At 42.1% G+C, this 24,389-nt stretch overlaps 2 protein-coding genes across 8 annotated transcripts in view; one reads left to right on the top strand and one right to left on the bottom strand.

Annotated features, from left to right (window-relative positions):
• The window catches only part of LOC146970595 (nucleoprotein TPR-like), a 35,239-nt gene extending 21,662 nt beyond the window's left edge, over positions 1–13,577 (bottom strand). For 3 of the 6 annotated variants that reach the window (XM_085806103.1, XM_085806107.1, XM_085806105.1), the window contains exons 1-22: positions 13,291–13,557; positions 12,619–12,723; positions 12,459–12,526; positions 10,594–10,687; positions 8,173–8,276; positions 7,930–8,094; positions 7,655–7,747; positions 6,945–7,025; positions 6,722–6,809; positions 6,415–6,552; positions 5,820–5,914; positions 5,347–5,544; positions 5,117–5,224; positions 4,728–4,951; positions 3,881–4,044; positions 3,675–3,799; positions 3,421–3,569; positions 3,104–3,266; positions 2,064–2,198; positions 1,701–1,841; positions 1,394–1,598; positions 1,074–1,270 (exon numbers count right to left, since the gene is read on the bottom strand). In XM_085806103.1, coding sequence (XP_085662229.1) covers positions 1,074–1,270; positions 1,394–1,598; positions 1,701–1,841; positions 2,064–2,198; positions 3,104–3,266; positions 3,421–3,569; positions 3,675–3,799; positions 3,881–4,044; positions 4,728–4,951; positions 5,117–5,224; positions 5,347–5,544; positions 5,820–5,914; positions 6,415–6,552; positions 6,722–6,809; positions 6,945–7,025; positions 7,655–7,747; positions 7,930–8,094; positions 8,173–8,276; positions 10,594–10,687; positions 12,459–12,526; positions 12,619–12,723; positions 13,291–13,441 — 2,991 coding nt within the window. In that variant the 5' untranslated portion in view covers positions 13,442–13,557. Of the gene's footprint in view, positions 1–1,073; positions 1,271–1,393; positions 1,599–1,700; positions 1,842–2,063; positions 2,199–3,103; positions 3,267–3,420; positions 3,570–3,674; positions 3,800–3,880; positions 4,045–4,727; positions 4,952–5,116; positions 5,225–5,346; positions 5,545–5,819; positions 5,915–6,414; positions 6,553–6,721; positions 6,810–6,944; positions 7,026–7,654; positions 7,748–7,929; positions 8,095–8,172; positions 8,277–10,593; positions 10,688–12,458; positions 12,527–12,618; positions 12,724–13,290 lie in introns of all 6 variants that reach the window. The other 3 variants (XM_085806108.1, XM_085806109.1, XM_085806104.1) reach the window with 2 other exon arrangements.
• A 536-nt stretch (positions 13,578–14,113) lies between these two features.
• Positions 14,114–23,679, top strand: odr4 (odr-4 GPCR localization factor homolog). 2 transcript variants are annotated; one of them, XM_085804319.1, is made up of 14 exons: positions 14,114–14,219; positions 14,588–14,691; positions 14,930–15,037; positions 15,152–15,244; positions 16,011–16,117; positions 16,197–16,233; positions 16,417–16,557; positions 16,639–16,734; positions 20,128–20,175; positions 20,347–20,466; positions 20,559–20,664; positions 20,847–21,059; positions 23,331–23,390; positions 23,577–23,679. In XM_085804319.1, exons 2-14 carry the CDS (start codon positions 14,593–14,595, stop codon positions 23,645–23,647), a joined length of 1,299 nt encoding a protein of 432 aa, XP_085660445.1. In that variant the 5' UTR covers positions 14,114–14,219; positions 14,588–14,592; the 3' UTR covers positions 23,648–23,679. The 2 variants fall into 2 exon arrangements, with proteins under 2 accessions (XP_085660445.1, XP_085660444.1); XM_085804318.1 differs by having other exon boundaries at positions 14,526–14,691.
• Positions 23,680–24,389: the final 710 nt, after the last annotated feature.

Raw genomic sequence — 24,389 nt, 5'->3', positions numbered from 1 at the left:
CCTAAATTAAGAGTGGACAAATAATAGACACTACGTTTTAAATCAACTACAATATTGATATGGATATTTTTTCAATACCGAGTGAAAACCACATGTAAAAATATAATAATCCAAATGTTACTCAGGTAACCATGTGACTGATTTCACTGTTTGTTGACAACGTCACTTTTGCTTGACTGAGGCACCACAATGTGAATACTAAATATGTCATAACTTTTTATTACTGTATGTAATAATATTGGATATCAGTGAACCTGTGCTCTCACACAGTCTACTAATGACTTCAATGAAGATCAATGTCTAAAAGCATTATTTATCTGTGGTACTTTCTGATCTTCTTCACAAAAAGTGAAGGTAAGTGCAGGTAGCAGACTGTGGAGAGTTGTGTGTCAAAATTTGAGACCTGAATTAATTAAAAATCAAACTGTTAAAGACATTTTGTGGTTTAAATTTTAAATATCAATTTCAGGACTTTTAAAGGGATAGTTCAACATTTTGGCAAATTCGTCTATTGCCATAATCTCTATAGTTTTAGGAGTAGGTTCATTGTCGGTGCAAGCTGTTTTTAGATCGGCGGAGCAGAGCCGCAAGCTGCTCAGCAAATGCAATGGAGGCACACGGTACTTTTGCCTTTCCCTCATCAAATTAACTCAAACACACAATCCAACAACTCCAAAATGCTCTCGTGGACAACTTGTAACCTGCACATTCACCACGTTATAAAATAATCATGTAGCATTGTAACATGTTAGATGATTATTTCATAGCGTGGTGAATGTTGTTTTCGAGGCAAATGCATAGGTGAAACTACATTCCAGACAAAGCTGCTGGGTGGATTTATTTGATGATTTTGATGAGGGAAAGGCGAAAGTATCATGCGCCTCCATTGCGTGCAACTGCTCTGCCGTTCTAAAAACAACATGCACTGACAATTAAAGGTAATGACCCTACCCCTATGACTATAGGGATTATGGCAATTGGCGAATTTGCCAAAATGTTGAACTATCCCTTTAAAGGATCCCTTGTTCCCATGTGTGGAAGAGAAGATCATTGTTTATGTTTAAAGGCAGTACCTCCTTTTCCTTCTTCAGACTGTCCTCCAGAGTGAGAACCACGGCTCTGTACTGCTCCACGGTGGCGTTGGCGTTCTTCAGCTGCTCTGTTAGTTCAGCGTTCTGTTCCTCAGCAGTGTGTAGCAGACCTTTCACCTCCGCCAGCTCCTGCTGTGATTGGTTGGGCTGTGGACTGGCTGCTGGTCCTGGAGGGCGCACTGCGGATAGACAGAGACAAAACAAACCATCACAAACACTGGCATTGCCAATAATTTGAAGTCTTTTTTAATGAGATTCCTGTAATATTAATCCCCATCACATTCGGTAGAGCCACTCTTTACCTCTGAGTGGAGCTCTGATGCCTGCGGTTCTGGTAGCCATGGCGGTGGCGTTGCTGGAGCTGGTGACGGGCTCGGTGGATGAGGCAGAGGCCAGCTGGGCTTTGAGAGTCGTCACCTGCTGTTCTGAACCGCGCAGCAGCTCCCGGGTCTTCTGCTGCAGGACATTCTGTGTCTCCAGCTGCTTCTTTGCTTCTAACAGCTGAGCCTGCAGAAAAGGTGGAGGCGACAGAGATGAGGTAGAAGAGGTGAGACATGACAGATGGTGCACACACACACAAATGTTCAAGCATTAGATGTATATACTAACATCCATAGTACGTCCGAGGGCGTGTCTCTGTGCCACTTCCTGGTCCAGCCTGGTCTTCATGGACGCCAACTCTGCTTCCAGATGCTCTATCTTGTTGTTGAGCCGCTGGCGAGTGTCCGTCTCTGTGCGCTCCATCGTCAACTGGACACAAATAAGAGACACTGAATTAAAGGCTGGTCTGGTTTGGTAACTTAATAGCAATTAAATAAAGAAGATTATGTCATTTCATTACAGTACAAGTCAATAACTCTATGGGTTTGCCACATAACAGAACATATTTGTCTTATTTGATGGAATGATGGGAAACAGTGATACTGTATAGTACAACATAATAGATATTATACTGTATAGCTGTGTAGGCACCTGTATAGTCTTAAGGTTGGTGAGCAGCAGGTTCTGGTTGCGTTGTTCAGCCAATATGGCTTCCTTCTCTCGATTCAGTCGACTCTCTGCTTGTCGTAACATGTCTCTCTCTTTGGTCAAGTTCTCTACACGCACCTAGAAAAACAGAGAGGGAAATAAAAATGAGGTAGTTATAATTAAGATTCAACAGAGAAGAAAGCAGGGCAGAATCTAAAGAAGGTAAACATGTAGTTGTGAGGCATCATTCATTGACAGACATGTTGGTGCTACACCATCGCACTTTTTGGTGCTCTACATCACAGTTCTTGGCTCTGGTTGGTTGTAGTAGTATCCAATTGAGTTGGGACAGTTAAAAACATCTCCTGGAAACTGACAATGATCTGAGGTTCCAGGCCAACTAAAAAATGTGAACAAGTCTGACGGTGACAGGCCATGATGAGTCATTACATACAACCTAATGCTACAAACTTAACACTGCAAAACTTGAGGTTTTCACACATGTGGGTTCTGCTTTATTTTGAATGACTACTATTTTTATGGTGCGTTCCACACAACTCAGATTTTACGACCTCCTACTTGAAAAAGTGCATTGGAACACCACTTGATGTTGGAGCACCCACATCTATCTACCACGACTTCTTCCAGAATCAGTTGTCTGATGTCACACAACAATGGCAGAAACAGGATTTCATAATATTTCCAAGATCGAAAAAGAATAGATTGAAGCTATTGAGCTTATGAATGCCTACCGATGTTGAGAGCCACAGAAAATTGATGTTGTTATTTTCTCTTTGATTTTAAATGATCTGTTCTCATGATTTTAAAATGCTTCTTTTTACTGTGTTTGTGCCCTTTGTAATGTTTTAATGCCTTACATGAAGCACTTTGAATGCAAAGTTTGTCCCGTTTGTCTGCCATGTTTTTCAGTTTTTCCTTGTGTGGTGCATCTGGCGTTTGAAGACGGAAATCTGAGTTTTCAACTGGTAAAATACCGAGTTGTCTGGAACGCAGCCTTATTTCCGTAGTGTTACACTCCTCACCTCCTCCAGTGCTAGTTTTTCGTTAGCCTGTCTCAGGTCCTGGCTCATGGTGTGGATGATGTGCTCGTGTCGTTGAGTTGTCGCGCCCATTTTCTGGCTCCTGTCCTGGAGGGCAGAGATCTCCCTGCGATAGGCCGGCACAGTCTCCTGGAGTATCTCATACCTGACAACACAAACACACGGTATAAAAAATGACGCCCAAAAACCTACGCATGAGGTAGAATGAGCAGCAGTGCAGGACCTGAGAGCACACTGTCTGACAAAGATCATGTCTTTAACGGTGTCAGTTTCAGTGTAGCATTGTTATTTTAACTCACCTCTTATTGCTGAACTCCAGCTGAGAGGTGAGCTTGGCGTGGCTGGAGTGGAGCTCCGTCAGCTGTCTCTGCAGCCTGTCGTTAGTTTCATTCAGCATCCTGTCGTTCTCTGCCTTCTCCTTCTTATACAGGGTGAAGGAATCGTTGAGCTGGGGATGAATAGTTAAATGTTCAGTCAGAGCAGTGTCTGAACTGGACGCTTTCCTCCTGGAGGTGAAATGAAGCTTGAAGTCTGTGTACGCCTTCTACTGTACCTGTTTTAAAGCAGCTTTAGCCTGAGCGGTCTGTGCCGACTCTGCAGCAGCAGCTCTTTGAGGAGTAGAGCGAGTAGCTGGGACTGAGGGACGAGCGGGTGCAGGGTGGGATGTAGCCTCTGGACCTGCGGACACATATGAAACCTTCACGTCATTCTGCACTACAGAAGGTGAACTCAGCTGCTGGCTGACTGTGTTGTGGTCACCTTGGGGAGGCAGGCTGAAGCCTGTGCTGTGGGTCAGCAGGGCCTTGTACATGTCTCTCTGCCTGGCGTTGGAGTCAGCCAGCTGCTTCTGCTGACTCCTCTGCTCTTTCAGCTGCTCCACCTCCTTTTTCAGTTTATCCACACTGGTCTCCAGCTCAGACACACTGGAGAGAGAAACAGAGATACAGAGTTATTACCTAAAAGATATTTCGGCTTCTAAATGTTCTGCTTTAACTGAACCCCAGCAGGAACACATTACTGAAACTGAAATTGATAAAAATTTGCGTTTCTTTCCATCAATCTACACACATTCACCGTTAAAGGGATATTTCAACATTTTGGCAAATTCTTCCATTGCCATAATCCCTATTAGTCATAGCAGCAGGTTTGTTGCCTGAAGATGATCAGACACCTTGAAAAGAATCAAAGTCCACACATCTTGTAAAGTGTTGGCCTGTATGTAGTATGTATAGTACACAGCTGTAGGACAAAAATAACTTTGTTTAATTATTAATTTATTCACACGGACTGTCAATTACTTAAATATTAAATTGCACCTTCATTGACTTTTTTTTTAATCTGAGGAGAAAATTGAACCAGACTAGACCAAAATACATTATCACAGATGATACACATCTTTTTTTTTGTAGTTTTATGTTGAATACATGTTGTTTTGTGTTTGTAATAAAAAATAAATAAAATTAAACTTAAAAAAGATACATATCTGAAATACTTTTTCTCAATCTCACATGTTATATTTTATACTCACAATATTCCTTATATCTCAACCTAAATAATACAAACTAATATCAGCCAACAGTAGGACAGAAGTTGAAGCTCTTCTCACCGCTCTGCCGTCACATGGCTCTGCTGTCTCTCCTTCTCCTGCTCCAGCTCCCTCAGCCGTCCCAGCAGGCTCTGGTTCTGCCTCTGCAGCTCCTCCACGCTGCGGAAAGACAGCTGACGTGGGCTGATGACCTCCGAGGTGCTGGAAATGTCGGCGGAGCTGTCGTCGTCCTTGGTCACCCGGTTCCCTCTGGCCTCCTCCAGCTCCACCAGCAGAGCACACACCTGGACCGGAGACAAGTCAAGAGGGATCTGCTCTTATTCTGGTTTTATTAATGTTACCAGCTGAAGAGAAGATGACATTCCCTCCAATTAATACAACGTTTACATGATTTGGATCAGATGAATTTCATCAGAACAGACCTATCAGCAGTGTGTGTTGGTGTGTACCTGTGTGGATGTGTCCTCCAGCTGTCTCTCTGCCCTCAGCTTGTCTCTCTCCGTGGCATCACAGCGCTGCTTGGCCTCTTCTTTCTCTTTTTGCAAACTGTAAATCTCCTGATCACAAAGTAGTGGACAACATTCAGGTTGTTAGTCAACAGTACATGTTCTTATCTAGACTCACAGAGTGAATGCATGCATTTCACGATGTACAAAGAGAACACATTCTCGTCACAGACCGTTCGAGCCTGCTCCAGCTTGTTGCACAGCGAGGCCATGGACCTCTGCATGCTTTCGTACTCCTCTCTCTGACGCTTCAGGACCGGCGCTTTGGACTCCACTTCCTGGACGATCTCATCCAGCACTCTGCTCACTCTCTTCGTCTCCTGCTTCTCAAGCTGCAGATGCGTCTGGCACTCCGCGTACGCATTATAGAGCTGAACACAGAGACAAGGGATGAGCCGTTGAAATCATATGTCTACAATAACTTTTTTTAAATCCTGTTTGCTCATCCTGAATTTTTTTTTTTTTTTTAAACCAAAAGCCACATTCTTCTAACATGTCAGAAGAAAATAAGTGCAGCTGCCTGTTGGAAACTGGCCAATAAAAGCAAGAAAAAACTTTCAGCCAATAAACTATCAGAATATTCACATTAATATTGTGACAATGACATAAACCAAACTGCTGATACAACACATGCAAGTACGCTCACATCAAAGAACTTCATGCCAGGCTTCACAATTGCAGCAATGGCAGCTGCTGATGGACACATTTTATCCAGCTGTTCCTCAGTCAGAGAAGGCACACCTGGAGCAGAACACACACATGTAAATAAACATGGAAAATGTGTGTGAAAACATACTCAACCATACACACTTGAGTAAAGTAGAAAACAAAATGCATGATACATGAACATACTAAACTGACTCTACAACCTGGCAAAAAGCCCAGATACATGTAGGAATGAAACATATAACAAATAACTGAACTCTGTGGAATTCTAATGTACATTTTGTAATGTACAAGTATATTTTTGTATCGATCGAAAAACAGCTTGCACCAACAATTAAAGGTAATGAATCTACTCCTAAAACTATAGGGATTATGGCAATAGGCGAATTAGCCAAAATGTTGAACTATCCCTTTAAGGCTTAAATCAATCATCAGAGCAAGTTAACCTGTTTATGGGTCTATGATACACAAATCATGATCTATGATTCCACCACTCTCCAACAAAAAAGAAGCTTCACATAGTCTTTGTGCCCATCTCCTGCATAATATGTGTGTGTGTGTGTGTGTGTCCTCACAGCAGATTCTGCCAGCGGCTTTTGTTGTGGCATTTTCCAGCTCTTTCTCCATTTTCTTGAGTTTCTCCCTGAGCTCTGCCTCCAGACGTATTTTCAGTTCCTCTCCCTCAGACACCTTCTTCTGCAGGGAGCTGTTGGCTGTGAACAGGGTGAGATCAAACCTACAGGTTATTACTGATCCTCTGCCAGGCCACATGATTGAAACATAGAATTTCAAAATGAACATATTGAGGACGAATGATGGAGAGAACTCATCCTTTCAGTTTACAGTAGGTACATGTGTGGAGACAGAGGCCTGCAGTCTTACTTTCTCCACTGTCTTTGACCAGTTTACTGAGCTCCTCCACTGCTCTGCTCAGCTCTTGGTTCTTGGTCTCCATGTCTGCTGCTGCCCCCTGCAGGGAAACAGAGACATCACACACTGAGACAGTGCAGCAGCAGGGAATAACATGACAAGATACTGACACATAAAACACCCTATTATAATTCGTTATATTATAGGGAACACATTTCCTCCTGGTGACGCCCACCTTGTAGAGTGAAGACAACTTGACGTGAGCGTTGAGCTCATTGCGGTATTTCTCCTCCATGGCGCTCCGCTCATCCTTAGCCTTGACAGAAACAAGCAGACCATAGATACGGTTTACAACACGACAAACATACTGTACACAACACCTGCATGATTTTAAAAATATGAGGCAAGTTTATTGTATAGCCCATTTTTACAGTTTGTCTCAAAGCATCATACAGCATCATAACAACATCCTCCATATATATATTTATTATGTTTGAGTGGAGTGTGCTGAAATGGTGCTGAAGATTTGAAGCTTTGTAATGTGCTAAGGATCCTCCCAGTCCTCAAGAAGTGTCCTGTTCTTGTCTTCATATTTGCGCTTAGCTCCAATTTAGCCATTTTTGTGAATGAATCACAGCTTGCTGTGGGAAAACAGTGCAGGTCGTTAACTGCTTAATAACCGTTAACTGAAAAGATCCGATACGAGTGGCAACGCGATCGTCTATGGATTTTTTTTTTTTTCTAGCCGTTATAGAGCACGCAAGATGTGGAGCCACGTCCACTGAGCTCCATGTCAGCTGACGGTGTTCAGATGGAGGTTAGATCTTCACATGTTGAACTCTTTTTATACAAAGTAGCCGAACACCAGGCTGAAGAGAGAGGAACAGCAGAGGAACAGCAGAGGAACAGCAGAGGCTCTGACGCTCGGTCAGTTGTTTACTTTACCTGTTTCAGTTTATTGTTGAGGTCTTCAGCTCGTTTACTCTGGCTTTCACTGCTTTCCTTCATAGAAATCAGCTGACTTTCCAGTCTGGTCACCTGTTAAGAAAAAAAAACATTATTATAGCCACAGAATAGTGGACTGCTTCATGATCCCTTTCAGTAGAAACTGATTACACAAGGCAGAAAGGAGAGGACTGAATGTTTGAATACTTTATGTCATATTCCTCAGTGGTTAAATAAAGCAATGGAATCCCTTCACTTTTGTGTTTGTGTATTACCTGCTCCTTGCTGCTCTTCAGACTCCCCTGCAGATCCAGGATCTCTCTGCCCGTGTCCCTGTTGGTGTTCAGCAGTTCGTCAGTTTTGGTTTTCAGTTCTGCGGTCAGCCACTCGATCTTCTTCTCCAGTAACTCCTTCTCCTGCTCCATGCGCTTCTCCCGGTGCTACAACACACAGCACTGGGTTCATTTCAGCTCTTCAACACTGAACTGTTATAGCTTCAATAAAAACCTGGTGTGTACCTGTACAGATGCTTCTGACGACTGGATGTCGTCCAGTTTTAACTGCAGCTCCATCTTGAGTTTGTTCGTCTCTAAGAGCTTCTCATTTAGACGGTTTACATCCTCTGGAAACACACACACAAAAACAGGGCCGTTATCACTTCAGACAAAACAACTACAGAGAAAAACTACTTTTCATGGAAATAAACAGACAGGGGTAAAAGTCCCATATTTTAATTGAAATGTTATACAGCAACAGTCATCTTCCAAAAGTAAAGCCGCTGAGAGAGTTTGTGCGCTGATCTTCGTGACGCGTCCATACAAATCCATAATGAAATCCAAGTTCAGTTGAAGTGCATTTATTGAACAAAAATCAAAAAGACCAACAAACAGCTTGTTAGGGAGGAATTTGTGGTGATGCTGATGAAGAAGAAGAAGTACCAGAGTCCTGGATGTCTTATGCTGAAGGAGTTTACTTAGGCTCGGCCGAGGAGAACAGAAGAGTCGTCAACACAATGTAAGTGCGTGAGGCCACCTCAATTCTAAGGGTCTAACAGTAGAGCTCAGATTCTTATACTAGAAAGGTGGGCCGAGACAGCAAAGGGGAGATGTGTTAGCATCCAATTGGCTATAGTGCATAAACATGAAGATAAGGATTCACACCAGCTAGGAAATGAGAGAGAAACAATAGCTTCTCTCCCAGCCCCCCGCAAAGTGTTACCCAGTGACAGTGAGCGTTATCATCTGACTCTACAGCTGTGTCTGTAACCAGCCAGTGAGTGAGAGGGACCGTGGCCTTGGCACACAGAGGCAACACAGAGGGGTTGACCATTATCTACACAAACTATCTAGTGAAGTAAAATTATTCTCTAACACAGCTAATGAAAAAAGAAAAAAGGGTGTGCTTCAATAATGATAAAGAAAGCGATGATGATGACGACAATGACGGCCCTCTACTCCCTTTGTTCACGCTCCCGTCACCTCCAAGACCAGGTAAAAGAAAAGAGAAAAACCACACCCCTCTATCAATCCAATGACGTCATAAGCGAAGCCCATACAAATATAAATAACAAATACAAAAAATATTTTAAGAGGAGCACAGTGACCCCCCCTAACTTAAAATTTTAGGACAGTAAGCAAACTGTAAACATATTCTTTTCATTCATGTACATTGGCCTCACACCTGTAATGTCAATTTCCAGATTCTTTGAGTTGCCCCTAAGTAGATAAAAACTTTACTTGTATTGCCTGAAATTTTAGGGGAAATATTTAGGGGCAGTCTGGAGCCCTGGAACATACAAACTAATTTGCACTTCACTACAATGCTCCAACTAGATAATGTACAGGGTAATACACTGGAGCTTTAGGCCTGGTTCCAGTGCAAAGTCCTGGATCATCTCATGGCCACAGAGTGACACAGGTTTGCGGGACAGACATCTGCTCTCCATGCTTCCACACTACTGTACTCTACTTGGCTGATACACACTCACTAAGTAGAATGGCTCTGTACAGTACAGTGAACATAGCGTGCCTGGCTACAGAAACACAGAGTCACAGACCATCGGGCAGGACATGGGGTCATGGGGATACTTGGGATGCACCGTTCTTTTTCAGTCCCAGTGGCAATATTAGCGTATTAGCCTATTGGTTGATACCCGATACCAATCCAATTACCGCTGTTGAATTAATAAACTGTATACCTTGCCATGTGGAAGACAGTGAAGGCATGAGATGCTTGACTTTAGGGTGGGTTAGTGTGGGTTACTCTAACTCTTACTCTAACTTTGTAAAACGTTGCTGCCTACCGGCATGCTGCATGTGCTGCTGCCACAAACATAGAATTAAAGTGATTAGATGGGCGTCATGGATCAGACACATTATCTGATACCCGATCAAGCTATTTAGTCAATATCTGATCCATTATATTGGATTTTAATATGGGATTGGTGCATCCCTATAGCCTAGAAATCTAGATGCACCCTAGCGGCAGCAAATATATTTGCTCCGTAGGTGGGTCTAGAAACGAGCCATAGGAACTTTTTGAGTCTGAGCGGTAGAGGAAAAGTGTTAAAAAGATTAAAGCTGAAAAGACCACTGGTAAGGCCAAACAAAAGGGAAGAGGAGGAAAATATCTGAAAATGACAAGTCCAGTAAGTTTTTGAGTTATGTACCAGGTCTGTTTGTTTTGGTAAACAGTAGATGTCCATGGATAATTAGACTCCCGGTAAAAACCTCCGAAACCTTGGAACAACTCCCATTCTCCTAGCTATTTTTACAATAATTCAGTGCTGTCTATTGTTACTGATTTGATGGAGAGACAGAATAAACACCAAGCAGATAACAGACAAACACTTTCATCAATCGAACCCTGCAGGGCTGGGTGGTGGGTTGGGGTTGGGGTGGGACACTGCTAGGTGTGGGTGTGTGGACCAGATATCTTACCAGTGAGGTTCTCCACCTCCTGCGTTTTCTTCTCCAGCAGCCTGGCCAGCTCTCTCTTCTCCGCCTCAATCTCATATTTGGCCTTTGTTTGTTGCTGGCACACACACACAGACAAAGACAAGGACAAAGTGAAAATGTGTTTTACACATTTTTGCAACAGTTATCCATCATTGGTGAGAGTTTGCAAGCCCTTACTTAAGTGCATCATAGAAGTTCCCTTGGCTGCTATCATCCTGTGCCAACAATCATCAGGACTAGCCACTCATTTGGTGTCTGACAGACCAGGTGATGGTAACCGAGTAGGCAGTAGTATCTCCCCCTTAAAGGGATAGTTCAACATTCCCTATAGTCTTAGGAATAGGTTCATTACCTTTAATTATTGGTGCAAGCTATTTTTAGAACAGCGGAGCAGAGCCGCGAGCTGCTCAGAGGTGAATGTGCAGGTCACAACTTGTCCACTAGAGCGTTTTGGAGTTGGATTGTGTATTTGATGAGGGAAACCAAGAAATCCCATTAGCCTCCGTAGTAGGGTGGGCGGTATGAGCAAAATCTTATATCACGGTATGAGTAATTTCATATCACGGGTAACGGTATATATCACGGTATGTTTGTTTTTTTTCCCTGTAAATTCAATTAATGCCTTAAAATAACCATACTGTCGCATTTGATCATTTTCCTCTTTTATTTTTGCACTTGGATTTCTATAAACAAAAAAAAACGGGAAAAATGCCAGACCAGTCTGGCTCCAGTTAGTGCAATTATATATTAAAAAGAAAAGAAATCACAGCATCACAAATTTGCATTTTACAAAAATACCTACGGTCTGCGCTGTCTACGGCTGTTCAAACAGGTAAAACCGGGAAAATCAAAAAAGTTACCTTACTACCTTAGAGTTCCTAAGGTACTACCTTAGAGTTCCTAAGGTAGTAACACACAAAGGACTCAAATTTCAACAACTGACCGGAAAACGGTGGGTGGGAGGGGCAGAAGTGACCATAGTAAACATTAAACAAACGGTGTCCTAGCCTGCCCTACAGTAAAAATGGCACATAGAATGACGAGTAAAGCAATATATTAAAGCAGAAGTAAGTGATCCGGTTGTTTTGGCTAACTTCTTCTCAGCCGATGGAGTTAGCAGGCCCCGCCCTCGTCATGGATCTATGGGTCCTCGTCCCTACGTCACCACATTCACGCGCATCCCTTGGCTGCACACGCAGTCCTTCATGCCGTTCTCTCTCCTCATTGGATAAAGGTTGTAGGATACAAGGAAAGTTTTCTCCTCGGCTTACAGCAGAGCAGAGTGACTGGCAGACCCGTGTTTCGGACCAAACACTCTATAGCTCTGAGCAGCTCGTAGCTCTGAGCAGCTCACGGCTCTGCTCCGTCGTTCTGAAAATACCTTGCACCGACAATTAAAGGTAATGAACCTACTCCTAAAACTACAGGGATTATGGCAAGGGACCAATTTGCCAAAATGTTGAACTATTCCTTTAACATCCTACCTGCTCACCAAGGTAGCTTCCTCTAGTTCCCAGGAATAGTCCACCTCGGCTACCTAACTTTCCTTGGTGAGTAATAAGGAAGAATTACTGCCAGCCTCTCATTGGCCACCACCAGCAGCTACATCATTTGCATCAGCCTTAAGACCTCAAACAAATATTCAGCCCTCCAGTTTCTAAATGTTCTAAATGTTGGCACACTCCATCCTTACACTGTACAACACATCCTACATACATGTATCACAGCTCAATAACCATTAACAGCTGTGGTTATGTGAAAAAGTACATGTATTCCATAAGTACAATCACAACCCAAACAACAACAAAACACAATTTCATCTTCATAATGTATATGGGTAGACTTACTACTTGTTGTGGTGCTTTATCTTCAAAGGTTTCTCCTTCTATTCCTTTGAGAGCGCTCAGCTCTTCATCTGTACAGGAGAAGCATGAGGGCACACACACAGTTAGCGCACACCCAGAGATGTCATTGGATTTGAGACTAAGGTAATGTGTGGAGACTCACTGATCTTTTTATTTTCCGCCTTCAGGGTTTGCAGGTCTCTGGTGGCAGACAGGATCTGCTCCTGACTCTCCACCAGTCTCTTCTCAACGTCAAAGTACTGCTGCTCTGTAGTGGAGGCAAAGATAAACAAAGGTCAGTATTGTTTATAATTTCACAACTTACCTGAAAATAAATCACTTCAAATATCCTGGGACATACAGAGACGCAGCTTTACATACTATGATCTATTGAAATTGTGTAGTTTGAAAAACCATACTGTATGTAACAGCTAGCACAGCTGCGCAGTGTTGTAAACTGGCATCACAGTCAACAGGCAACATGAACATTTCATACATTTATTCACTGATGAATACTTATTTCAGATTTCCGGTTACGTTACAAGACTTCTTGTGAATACATGTGATTTTCAGCATTAATACAACACAAACTCATTCACTCAATACAACGTAATTTACAAGAAACTCTCTCCCGTCAAAGTTAGCCCAATGATAACGTGACGCCACAGCTAACGTTAGCGAGCTACATTGCTGCATTTGGAAACACACACGTACACAAAACACCGATACAGTATATCACCAAACTTAAAGGGGATATATATTGTGTGCTGAGGGTTATTATGACATTAGTTAGTAGTTCACAGCCCGACTTATTCCAACTTGGGCAAGTACCTACCGCTGTCTGCCTTGGAGCGCTCATGCTGTGTCCGGAGCGCCTCGTTAGCACTCTGCAGCTCCGTTACGAACTTCTCCAGCTTGTTCTGGACTCCTTTGGGGAGTTTGTTCAGCTCCGTCCGCTCCAGCGCCTGGAGCAGGACGGCCGCCATCTCCTCCTCCTTTACCGCCGAAATATTACAGTGAACGAACGACAAAATCTCTGGTTAAGTGTTATGGAGCGGTATCTCGTCCTGAAACCCGCTGAGAATGACCAGGGAAAGTGTCAAGCCATGGTTATTCAAAAGTAGGATATCCGCCCAAAACTTTCAAAATAAAGCAACACCGAGGATCAAGTCAAGCCAGAGACGTTCAAGCCCACAGTCTATGGTCAAGCCACACGGCAGAGTGAAATGATGAAAACCTGGTGAAAGCTCGACTGTAGTTAGAGTAGCTATCTACCATGGATGAATCCCGACGGGACTGAGCTCAAATGACTGTTTATGTTGCAAAACAAAGTATGGTAATTACTAAAATCTTACGTTTGAATGACGTGATGGCTTAGCACTGACAGAAGGCCAAATATGACCATTTTCATTTAAATGTAACGGGAAAAGATATTTTACTTCTATTTTCAGTGCAATAATTTTGTTAATTTATCTCATTTATACATGTTTTATTGTAATCGTTGTCAGAAACACACATCCACTGCATGAGTGAAAGGCGGTGGTTAAAATAATATTTATTTTGAAAAACGTACGGCGTGGCCTTGATTAACCTCCTTTCTGTACGACAGAGGCGTGCGACGGAAACACATCACGCCGCAAAGTATCGCGGTACAATGTGTTTTTCTCTCTGCTGACGAACCAGTTGCCAGCTGTCAAAATGAACTGAAAGCTATCTGTCTCCTGGCTGTTTCACATTTTATCCTTGGTCTCAGCTCTTTTGCAGGTATTTCCCCACCGTACTTTCACGTGTTGTTGAGGTTCAAGCTGTAGAAACTGAAGTTTTGACCATTTAACGGAAGCTAAGTGTCGTAAAATAATGTAGCTAGCCAGGTGGACAGAGTTCTCTCATCCAAAGTTCAGGTTTTCCGAGGTTTAACTACGTGTTGTGTGTTTATTGTCGGCTGGCAACAGCTTTGTGTAGATAACATACTCTTTTAACTCACTTTAATAGACTGTTTTTGAAACCCTTCTCTAGCTGTGTTCTCTTCTTCTACATCTTCTCATCTTCATCCACGTTGTTTCCTTGCAGACATGTTGATAGCAAAGCCTGACTCTGTATCATCTCTCCATCTCACTCCACACTCTTGTCAGGCAGTATGGGTCGCGGATATATAGTAGAAGATGCTGTGGAGGGATATCTGTCTGAACTATGTCAACAACAAGCAGGTCCAGTTACAGGCCTGCTCATTGGCCAGGTAAGCTCATCCACTAGCAGGTTAATGTGCAGCAGTTTAACAGTAGGTGGCATAATCATTGGTCATGAGGAAATCAACATATGACTTATAAGCCTGGACAACATAAGCAAAATGTAGACTGTCAATAAAGTGTAAATGGCCAACAACTGCAGTATTGTAGCACATGACATGACGTGATGTGATGTGATGTAGAAGACTGTATGTGGAGTGAAGAGACACTGATGGAGAATAATTTCAGAGTTCAGCCCAGAGGGATTTTGTCATCATGGCAACTCAGACTCCACAAAGGGAGGAGTCCACTGGAAACTCTGTGGACAAGGACTGGGTTACCGAACATGCCCGACAGGTAGGCTGAGGATAAAGGTGTGACCCGATGCTCAATTATCTGGTCTGTAGTACCATAATGTATCTCTGCTCATGTCCTGTACCGTACTTTGCTTGTGGTTTGGTCTCTATCTAGGTGTCCAGAATGCTGCCCGGAGGCCTGTCAGTATTGGGAGTCTTCATCATCACCGAAGCTGATGGCAAAGAAACACTAACCACAGTTCGACAGGTGAGATTTTCATAAACATACATAACAAATTTCTATGCTGACTCACATATTTACCTACTGAATCCAAATACTATCTTTTTAGACCTATGCTGGTGACAGACTTTTCTCACAATACTCAGCCATATGTTACAGGCTAATTTTATTTATATTTCACTTTTCTTAGCAAAAGTATAAATACGTCATAACAAAATTGTTAAAGGATTTTTTTACAGGATGACATGATAAATAAATAACATGCAAAAGATCTGACATTAAAGGCTCAATAAAGAGGTATAAACAATAATTTGGGATAAAATAAGACAATTGCTAATTATTACCCAAGGCGAAGGCAAAGAAATGTGTTTTAAAGAAGAGATTTAAGGGAAGAAAAAGAGCTCAAGAGGAGGATTGTTGAAGAGACTTGTTGAGGACTCTCCAACAGGCCTCCCCCTGTGGTTTCTCAACAGAAATTATCAGATTTTAAATGATCCTGTGTATTGTGATATTTTGCCAAATTCTTTAAATTCTCAAATTGAAATGTCCCCTATCATAACTGGTAGCTTCCCCTGCCAAAACATCTGGTAATTGTCAACTGGCTTTCATTTGTATAACTGTAAAATAAATAAATACTCTCATTATTTCAATCAGCTCAATCAACATCTGGCCACTAGGGGTCAGAAAAAGATTAAAATCAACAGACAAATACAAAGCTGCTGAATATCCCTAATGCATGTCTTTTTACTAACTGTGTGTGTGTGTGTGTGTGTGTGTGTGTGTGTGTGTGTAGCTGGTCTTCGCAGTGGAAAACCTCATCTCGTCAGAGCACCTATGGATCCCTGCAGATGATGATGTGACAGACTGTGTCACCCTGCACGTTAACCCCAAAACCAGGAAGTATCCTTTTGAACAGTCTTCTCACTGGATCAGGTAGCTGCCAGATGCTGTGTGAACGTTCTTTAACTCCTCGTACCAGAACCATCTGCAGAACCTTTGATATCAAAGACCCCAAGGTTTGTTTACATCCCTCATTTCTCAGCTTCCCATTTGCAGTCAGTTTAAAAGAAACAATTCAAAACCATTTTTTACCTTAAAATCTGTTGTATATAAACTCCAGAAAAGAGATTTAAGATGATATGTAGACTCAGACGTGCAGTACTTTGTTGTTAACATGCCTGTCTTATTGGCTGTTACAGAGTGTGGCCAAGCCTGCAGACTGGAAGTACCAGTCAGGTGTGTGTTCATCCTGGACCATGGTGTCATGTTGTCTCACTGTGGACATGTTGGTCCCCCTACCGAACAACAGAAATACAGAAAACGTGGATGCATGTATTAAGGTAAAGCACACGCGCACGCACACACATCGATCCTTTTTAGTAAATTCAGTGGAACTGTCCTCAGCTCACTCTTTGTTTCAGGGGGGGCTGGAAACATGGGCCAACCAGATTATGAGCGGAGTTTGTCTGATAGATGGAAAAAAGCTGCCAGAGGACACGGACTTCTCAGCAGGCCAGGTAACTAACACAGGAGACTGTGCACAAGTTCAATCTGTAAAACCTTTATTGACACACTAAACCACATTTTGATGAGTCATGTTCAAGGGAACTTTGACATTTCACATTGGATACAAATTAATTATTTGCGTCCTTCTATAACACAACAGAGCTGTAACAGTCCACAGTGCTACAGCTGAAATCTAGCAAAAAGTCACTGGTTCATTATTGTAACTTTGACCAATCAAATATGTGCAAGTGTGCAGTCCTAGTGTATCACACGGTCACACAAATACTGTACAGTTACTGTTTGTCTCTGTGTTGAGACAGATAATAGAATGATTATGACCTTGCTAATTTGTGACACTTCTGTCTCGTAGTATGTGAATCACTGTCTGATAAACCTTCTCAAACACATGTATCTGTATCAGACCGGCCTTTCTGGATTGTATTTCAACTATGACACCTTGACTTTAAAGGGATAGTTCAACATTTTGGCAAATTGGCCCATTGCCATAATCCCTGTCATTTTAGGAATAGGTTTGTTACCTTTAATTGTTGGTGCAAGCTATTTTTAGAACGGCGGAGCAGCTGCTCAGAGCTACGCTGGAGGCTAATGGGATTTGTTTTGGGATTTCTGGGGTTTCCCTCATCAAACTCATCAAATACACAATCCAACAACTCCAAAACGCTCTGGTGGACAAGTTGTGACCTGCACATTCACCACGCTATGAGATAGTAACGGAACGTTATGAGACTGAGTTGTTGTAAATTGATGCAAAACTGTTGATAGGGGCAGTTTTCCGGCAAGCAGTCTCTGTATTTGCCTCGAAAACAACTCTGTTATTATCTCATAGTGTGGTGAATGTGCAGGTCACAACTTGTCCACCAGAGCGTTTTGGAGTTGTTGGATTGTGTATTTGATGAGTTTGATGAGGGAAACCAAGAAATTCCTCCATAGCGTAGCTCTGAGCAGCTCACGGCTCTGCTCCACTGTTCTAAAAATAGCTTGCACCGACAAATAAAAGTAACAAACCTACTCCTAAAATTATAGGGATTATGGCAATGGGCCAATTTTCCAAAATGTTGAACTATCCCTTTAACATGGTCTTGATCTTAAGTGACTCTGCCAAGGTGGTTTGTTTTGTTTTATCTGGCGGGTTGAAAAATAAATTAAAAATAAAAGGGTAAAAAAGTCCTCTAATACCCTCCAATAATGGTTGAGGGTAGAACATTTGAAATTTCCAAGTATTTAAATATTATGTCAGAGGAAAAATAAGATCCAAAACAGGGCCAGTTGCGATCAAGGATCTCTTTTATTCCAACATGTAATTAGTACATAATAATGGTATCGAATATGCTCAAAGGTTATAAAAGTTGTTCATCAAAGTTATAAGAAAAATCCCCTCAGAGTATCAGAATAGCTCCACAAGGCGATCAGAGTAGACTGAGCTTTGGTGCAGTAGAGTTTACGCCACTTAGAAAAAATGGACATAAACCCGAGCCTGTTCCGGACCAGACTAAGTTGTTATCTCTTTGTCTTCGCTTTTTATTTACGATCCTCCCTTCTATTCAAATGACGGTTGACGATGATGGTTCGACTACGATCTGCCCCGCTGATTTGTTCAACTAAAATTATACGACATCGCACGATGCTAATCCCCGCCTTCATGGACGTGTCTTACTATGGCACGTGTTGGGGTTCATCCCAAGTTCAGCTTCATTGGCGCCACACAGTCTTGCTGACGGGCGTTATCTACGTTACCCCCCTTGACTCCCTCTGTAGGCACCTAGACACCAAACTTACGATGCACTCCCACGCATGCGCACACCCTGACCACTCCTCCCTTGCTTCCTCAGCACTCTCTTGGTTTCCTCATGCTCACCCCTCCCTTCTCTGTCTCTCTGCTGTATCAGAGCTCAGTGCTTTTCCTTTTTTTTACCCAACAATCATCCTATAAAGGGTTAATACATTAAAGGTACAATATGTAAGAATGTGGCCAAAAACAGTTACTGCAGTCAAATTCAAAACACAGCGATCTGTTTTTTTCTCCCAGCCGTAGCGGCAGCTCAGTGGAAGCAGACTGAGGCTGAAACGCCACTGACGCCGCCGTGACTGGGAGAGAGGGCTAGGTGGCGCAACATGTAAACACGTAAATTCAAAACATAATAACATAGAATACTCTGGCTGTACTGTTGTTGTTGGTGAGTTCATCATGTTATATGAACATTATTCCTGAGTCTCTGTGACATATTAGGAGGATTTTACGGCCAGTTGCTTTAGATTTCTTACATACTGTACCTTTAACTAGGCACTGTAGGATTTAGTGTCCCAGCTGATTTAATGCCTTGTTGTGGGAAAACAAATCATCCTCAAGAAATTATTGTTTAGATCCTCAACAAGGGTATTTATACATCATCAAGCTCTTAACAGAACATTTAGCTGAGCTCCAGATGAGCCCTGACATGCTCTGAGTGACCATGAGACAGAGATGCTCTCATGGACGTGTTCTGCCTTGATATCAATACACACACACACAAAAGAAAACTGCCAAAAACAGGTGACATGTTAATATTTGAAAGACAAGTTGGGCCGTGTTGTTTCAGTTGTTGCGTTTCCCAAGACCAGCTGACTTTCGTTAGTTCTTCGTTAGTTTAGTTTAGTTTATTATTTAGCACAAAATTGCACTGAGCACTTGTGCAAGGAGGGGACAAAGCCCTTGCAGGCTTGTACAGAGTACCACCCCTAGCCAAAAAACAATCAAATGACATGCAGGCTCAATACATGATCTAAACAAAGAAACACAAAAATAAGGAGCAGCAGAAATGTGGGTATTTGATGCAAATTGAAGCAGAAAAGAGAGAAGAGAGAAAAGCTGATAGGGCGGATTAAGGTAAATGCTTGTGGAGTGTTTATGAGGTCAGTAAAAATTCCTTCAGGTTCTTTTATAAAGTAAAAAGACATGGACCTCAGTGACAAACCTAATTCACGAAGCTTGGGGCTTCATGAAAAGTAACTAGAAGATCTTGTTTCCTGTTTACAAATGTATGTATGAATAGACATGTCACTTTGTTGATAGGTAGAAGTTGGTATTTCCATATGGGCTCTGGCCTTTATGCAGGAGATCACTGGTTAGGACCATCATTTTCTGCAAATCTGTTCCTCCATTCTCTCTCCCCATTTCCTGTCATATCTCCACTGTCCTCCCTAATAAAGGAAAAAATGCCAGAAAAAATAACTTTAAAAAAAGTATGAACATCTCAGCATATAATCCACACATCCCAAAGTTTTATATCTGAATTCTGGTAACTAGAAGAACTGTGTGTGACTGTTGAAAATAACTATGTCTTTTCTGGATTGTGAGACAGACGGGTTGAATTCAGATCTTTTATGTGTGTGATATTTCTCTGCAGAAGAGGAACGTGAGACAGACGTACACAGCTCAGCTGCTCATCTCACCGGTAAGACTGAGGCCCATCAGCACAGCACACGGAAGAAATCAAAACACGAACACACACAAATACACACTCTTTTGTTTTATTTTACACAATAAAAAGTATTTTTTTTCCCCACCCATAAACCTGTGGGAAAAAAACAATGTGACAAGTGAATGGTGACTTTGTGTTTGTTAGGATGAGCAGAGGCTGACAGATGTGGTCCAGCGGTGTGGAGGCATTGTGTCGGTCAGAGGAGCAGTCCACTGCAGAGCTTACCTACACAGCAACAAGCCAAAGGTCCAGCTGGCCCAGAAGGTAAAGTGTACAACGTACTGTATATCAGACTAAAGTCAAGTGCAACTGAAGGAGAAACATTTTTTATCATGAAACCATCTGACTGTGCGCAGCTGCTGAAGAGGGATATGGTGTCTACGGTGGCCACAAGGGTCCAAATGCTTCTAGAAGATCTGCTGACGTCAGAGCAGGAAAGCAAGAGCAGCGGAGACAAGAGTGGTACGTGCAAACACACACACACACACAAAGTGCAGGAGTAAGCATGTCTGTTGGCTTCAGTTCAGTTTAGTACATGAACGTGTGACCTGCTGTCTGATCACTGTAGCATCACATCAGTATTTTCTAGCAGTGTTTCACAGCTTTTTCTTCTGCCCCTCTGCCCCTCTGTTTGTCTCTTTCAGAGCAGCACTGCCTCCCTCGCCGCGTCTTCTGTCCCATTAAAGCCCCCGGCCCCGTGTGTGTGTGTGACTACCATTTCAATGACGAGAGCCTGTCCGAGGTGAGCGACCGGCTCAAGGAGATGCTGGATGTGGATGCAGCAGAGGAAGACCTAGACACCAAGCAGGAAATGACTGCAGAAATCACAGGCAGCTACGTCACAGCAGGCTGCCAAGGTGCGTGGATGTCACATTTATAGATTTTCTTGGTACCATTATTGTCAGAGAAATAATCAGGGTATTATGATTATCACAATTATTATGCATTGTGATTCATTTCACAAGACTATGAATGTGTAAAATCATAGTCAAAAATCAAAATATGATCACTATTTACAAAAAATAATTTAGTTTCTATTAAAATAGGACCAATTATGAATCCCCCAGCCATTAATTGTCATCTATAGCAAATGTTTAAAGGGATAGTTCACCCTAGAATGATATTTCGCTCATTATCTACTCACCCTCATGTTGACTAAGGGCTGGAAGAAGTTTCAGATTCCTCCGTGGCTTCTCTGAGTTACAGGGGGTCTCGGCATAGCAGTGCATGTCCATATAACGGTTGTAAAGGGACACCGGAGCTCTTCGTAAAAAAACACACACAAAAAAACATCCAAATACCTCCATGATGCTCGTATGTAATGTCCGTCTTGTGCTGAAGCCCCAAATTGCGTAATTGTCCCGAAAAAAATTAAATAAGTCTATATTTTAAGCTTGTTTGTAGCGGAAGCTTCTCGAAGCTCCTCTCCTGGTCCGTCCAAATCTCGCGTGATTTGCGCCGGCGTCAGCATGCGTCAGTGCGGTTACTGCGAATCACGCGAGATTTGGACGGACCAGGAAGAGGAGCTTCGAGAAGCTCCGCTACAAACAAGCTTAAATATAGACTTATTTAATTTTTTCGGGACAATTACGCAATTTGGGCTTCAGCACAAGACGGACATTACATACGAGCATCATGGAGGTATTTGGATGTTTTTTTGTGTGTGTTTTTTTACGAAGAGCTCCGGTGTCCCTTTGCAACCGTTATATGGACATGCACTGCTATGCCGAGACCCCCTGTAACTCAGAGAAGCCACGGAGGAATCTGAAACTTCTTCCAGCCCTTAGTCAACATGAGGGTGAGTAGATAATGAGCGAAATATCATTCTAGGGTGAACTATCCCTTTAAGTTTATTTTAATAGTTTTTTTTTTTTCTTTCAAATGACACGTTAACATTTAAATTCCTACCAATACAATGTTACATTAGGGAAATTCATTATTTTGGCGCTTATCTGTTCCGACATAATCTTTTTTGGAAAGTGACGGTATTAAGGAGTCATACCATACCATACCAATACCATGGTTAATTGTGAAAACAAGTAATCGCGACATGATCCCTAGTGGTAATACAATACTTACTTATTAGTATTTTCACGTGAAACGGGTCTTGTTTTTTGGGACACTATAACACATGTTATTTATTTTATATGTCTTTTCTTTTCTCTTTTTTTTAATTGTTCGAAATCAAGAATAATCAAATCTAATCAAACAGTTTATTACGGTGGCCCTGAGGGCTCAATGCACTGCAGCTTAAGAAAACACATGCAAAGTGATATTGTGACATTGACATTTCAGACTCCACTAACATGTAGCTGTCCTCATAACCCCGGCTGGGAACGTCACTGTTTTGTGTCCCTGAAAACACTTCTGTTGTGTTGTGCGTTTTGCAGTGCATGGCTTGTCAATTTGATAAAGTTTTTTTTCTTCCGGATTTGTTGCACATTGCAGGTTGAAAACACGTTGTGATTTTTTTTTTTCACTCTCACAGATGTTGTTCCAGTAACTAAACAAAATCCAAATTCTTGTAATGTCCATACAGCTGCAGTGCAGGAGAGTGAAAAGACAGATTAGTGCTTTGCAAGATATAAAGACAAATCTGTCAATGTCCATCATCAAATAAGGTGGCAGCCTCTGTTTTCAGTAGACGTCCAGTTTTTTTTCCTGTGTGTGCTGTGACTCATTCACAAAATCACAAGGTTTCTGGGAAGTCAGGTTCCAAAACAACCGGCAGTTACTATGCAATGCTGTACGAGTCGCCAAAGACAGACAGAGACATTCTACAATGTTACTTTAAATCCAAAGTCCAACTCATTGTGAAACTGAAACTAAGACGTGAATGCGTCACTCCCACAGATGAACTTTAGGTTGTTTGGAAAAAATCAGACTTGAGAGTGAAGAAAAGCAGTGTGCTGTTTTTAACTGAGCTTGTCCTCTCACCATGAACTCGCCCAAATATTGAGTAACATCCTGTCATTTATACTCGGCAGTTTCTTTCACCTCCAAACAAACTTCTTCTTATTTTAAAATATATCTGGGAAGACATTTGTTTGTCATGATTGAGTGAGTGAGATTAGACTTAATATTAACACTATTGTAGCTAATGAATCTATGTGTCGGTGTGTTTCCAGAACCTTCTGTGGAATCAGCTGAAGTGAAACAACTGGAGCCCAAGAGGAACAACTACTTAGGTAAAAAAAAAAAACACTTGTGTACTGTGCAGTCAGCTGCATCTGTTTCCTGTGCACTTGTCATTACCCAGACTTAGATAGTTTCATGATTTAACAAAGACAGCATAGAAAGCAAAACATCTGCTGTGTGTCTGTGTAATATCCAATCCTTGTCCTAATCTGATTCTTTCTCTCTGTGTTGTCTAGGTGTGGTCATGGGTGCTGCTGTCGCCCTGCTCGCCACTGCTGCCTCAATGCTCTATCTCAACGATGTCTAACACACATCAAAATAAAATCTTTGAACATATCACCTGCTACGTGTCCAGCCGTTGAACTGGCAAAGAGCCATCATTAAATCAGTTTGTTCCCACTGTATGTTCGGCACCAAACGTCTGCAACCGCATTCACAGCAAACAACAGAAGAGAGCTGGTGAGCGCTGCTGCAGCTGCTGTTGAGTGTCGCTTCTGCCTGACAAAGTCGATTTAACGATCTGAACATGTTTAGAACATAAGTCAGAACAGGAGTCTGCTTGTCCCTTCATTTTTTTTTTTACCAATGACAGCCAGAGCTGGCATATTGCTCTCCTGTCCATCCCATATCACCTCAACACCTGGAGGGAAATTCCTGAAATGTGGCAAAAAAAGGGCAAAATGTAATTTGGATTTAAAGGTTGAATATGGAGAATGAGCAGAATGCCATGCAATCTATTGATCAAGATAGGAATTCACATGTATATGATAATCCATCGATCCATCCATTGATTATAAAAGGCTTTGTAGAAAACAAATGCACACGACCGGGAGGAGGGTTAGCAAAACAGTGGAGAAGTGCCGGCTACTGGCTGGTACGATGTAAACAGGAAGTCATTATCAAACCTGTGAAAATGTCTTAATTCAGACTAAATATATATTTTTATATATATATATATTTCTTGTATTCTGCACACCTTTAAACTCCCCATGAATGTATTATTTTTGAAAAAAAATATAGCTTTTAATAAGAATTCTCCATATTCATCT

The sequence above is a fragment of the Trachurus japonicus genome, chromosome 17 (genome assembly GCF_045865225.1).
Source record: "Trachurus japonicus isolate A0001 chromosome 17, Traja_1.0".
Lineage (NCBI taxonomy): Eukaryota > Metazoa > Chordata > Actinopteri > Carangiformes > Carangidae > Trachurus > Trachurus japonicus.
The sequence above is the reverse complement of the archived record's forward strand: the minus strand, read 5'-3'. Positions and strand labels throughout refer to the sequence as shown.

Excerpts from the sequence above, each read along its gene's own strand:
- odr4 (XM_085804319.1), top strand. The coding sequence starts at position 14,593 with ATGGGTCGCGGATATATAGTAGAAGATGCTGTGGAGGGATATCTGTCT. Across the intron at positions 14,692-14,929 it reads CAGGCCTGCTCATTGGCCAG|AGTTCAGCCCAGAGGGATTT; the intron begins GTAAGCTCATCC and ends GAATAATTTCAG. Across the intron at positions 16,118-16,196 it reads GTTAACCCCAAAACCAGGAA|AACCATCTGCAGAACCTTTG; the intron begins GTATCCTTTTGA and ends TCCTCGTACCAG.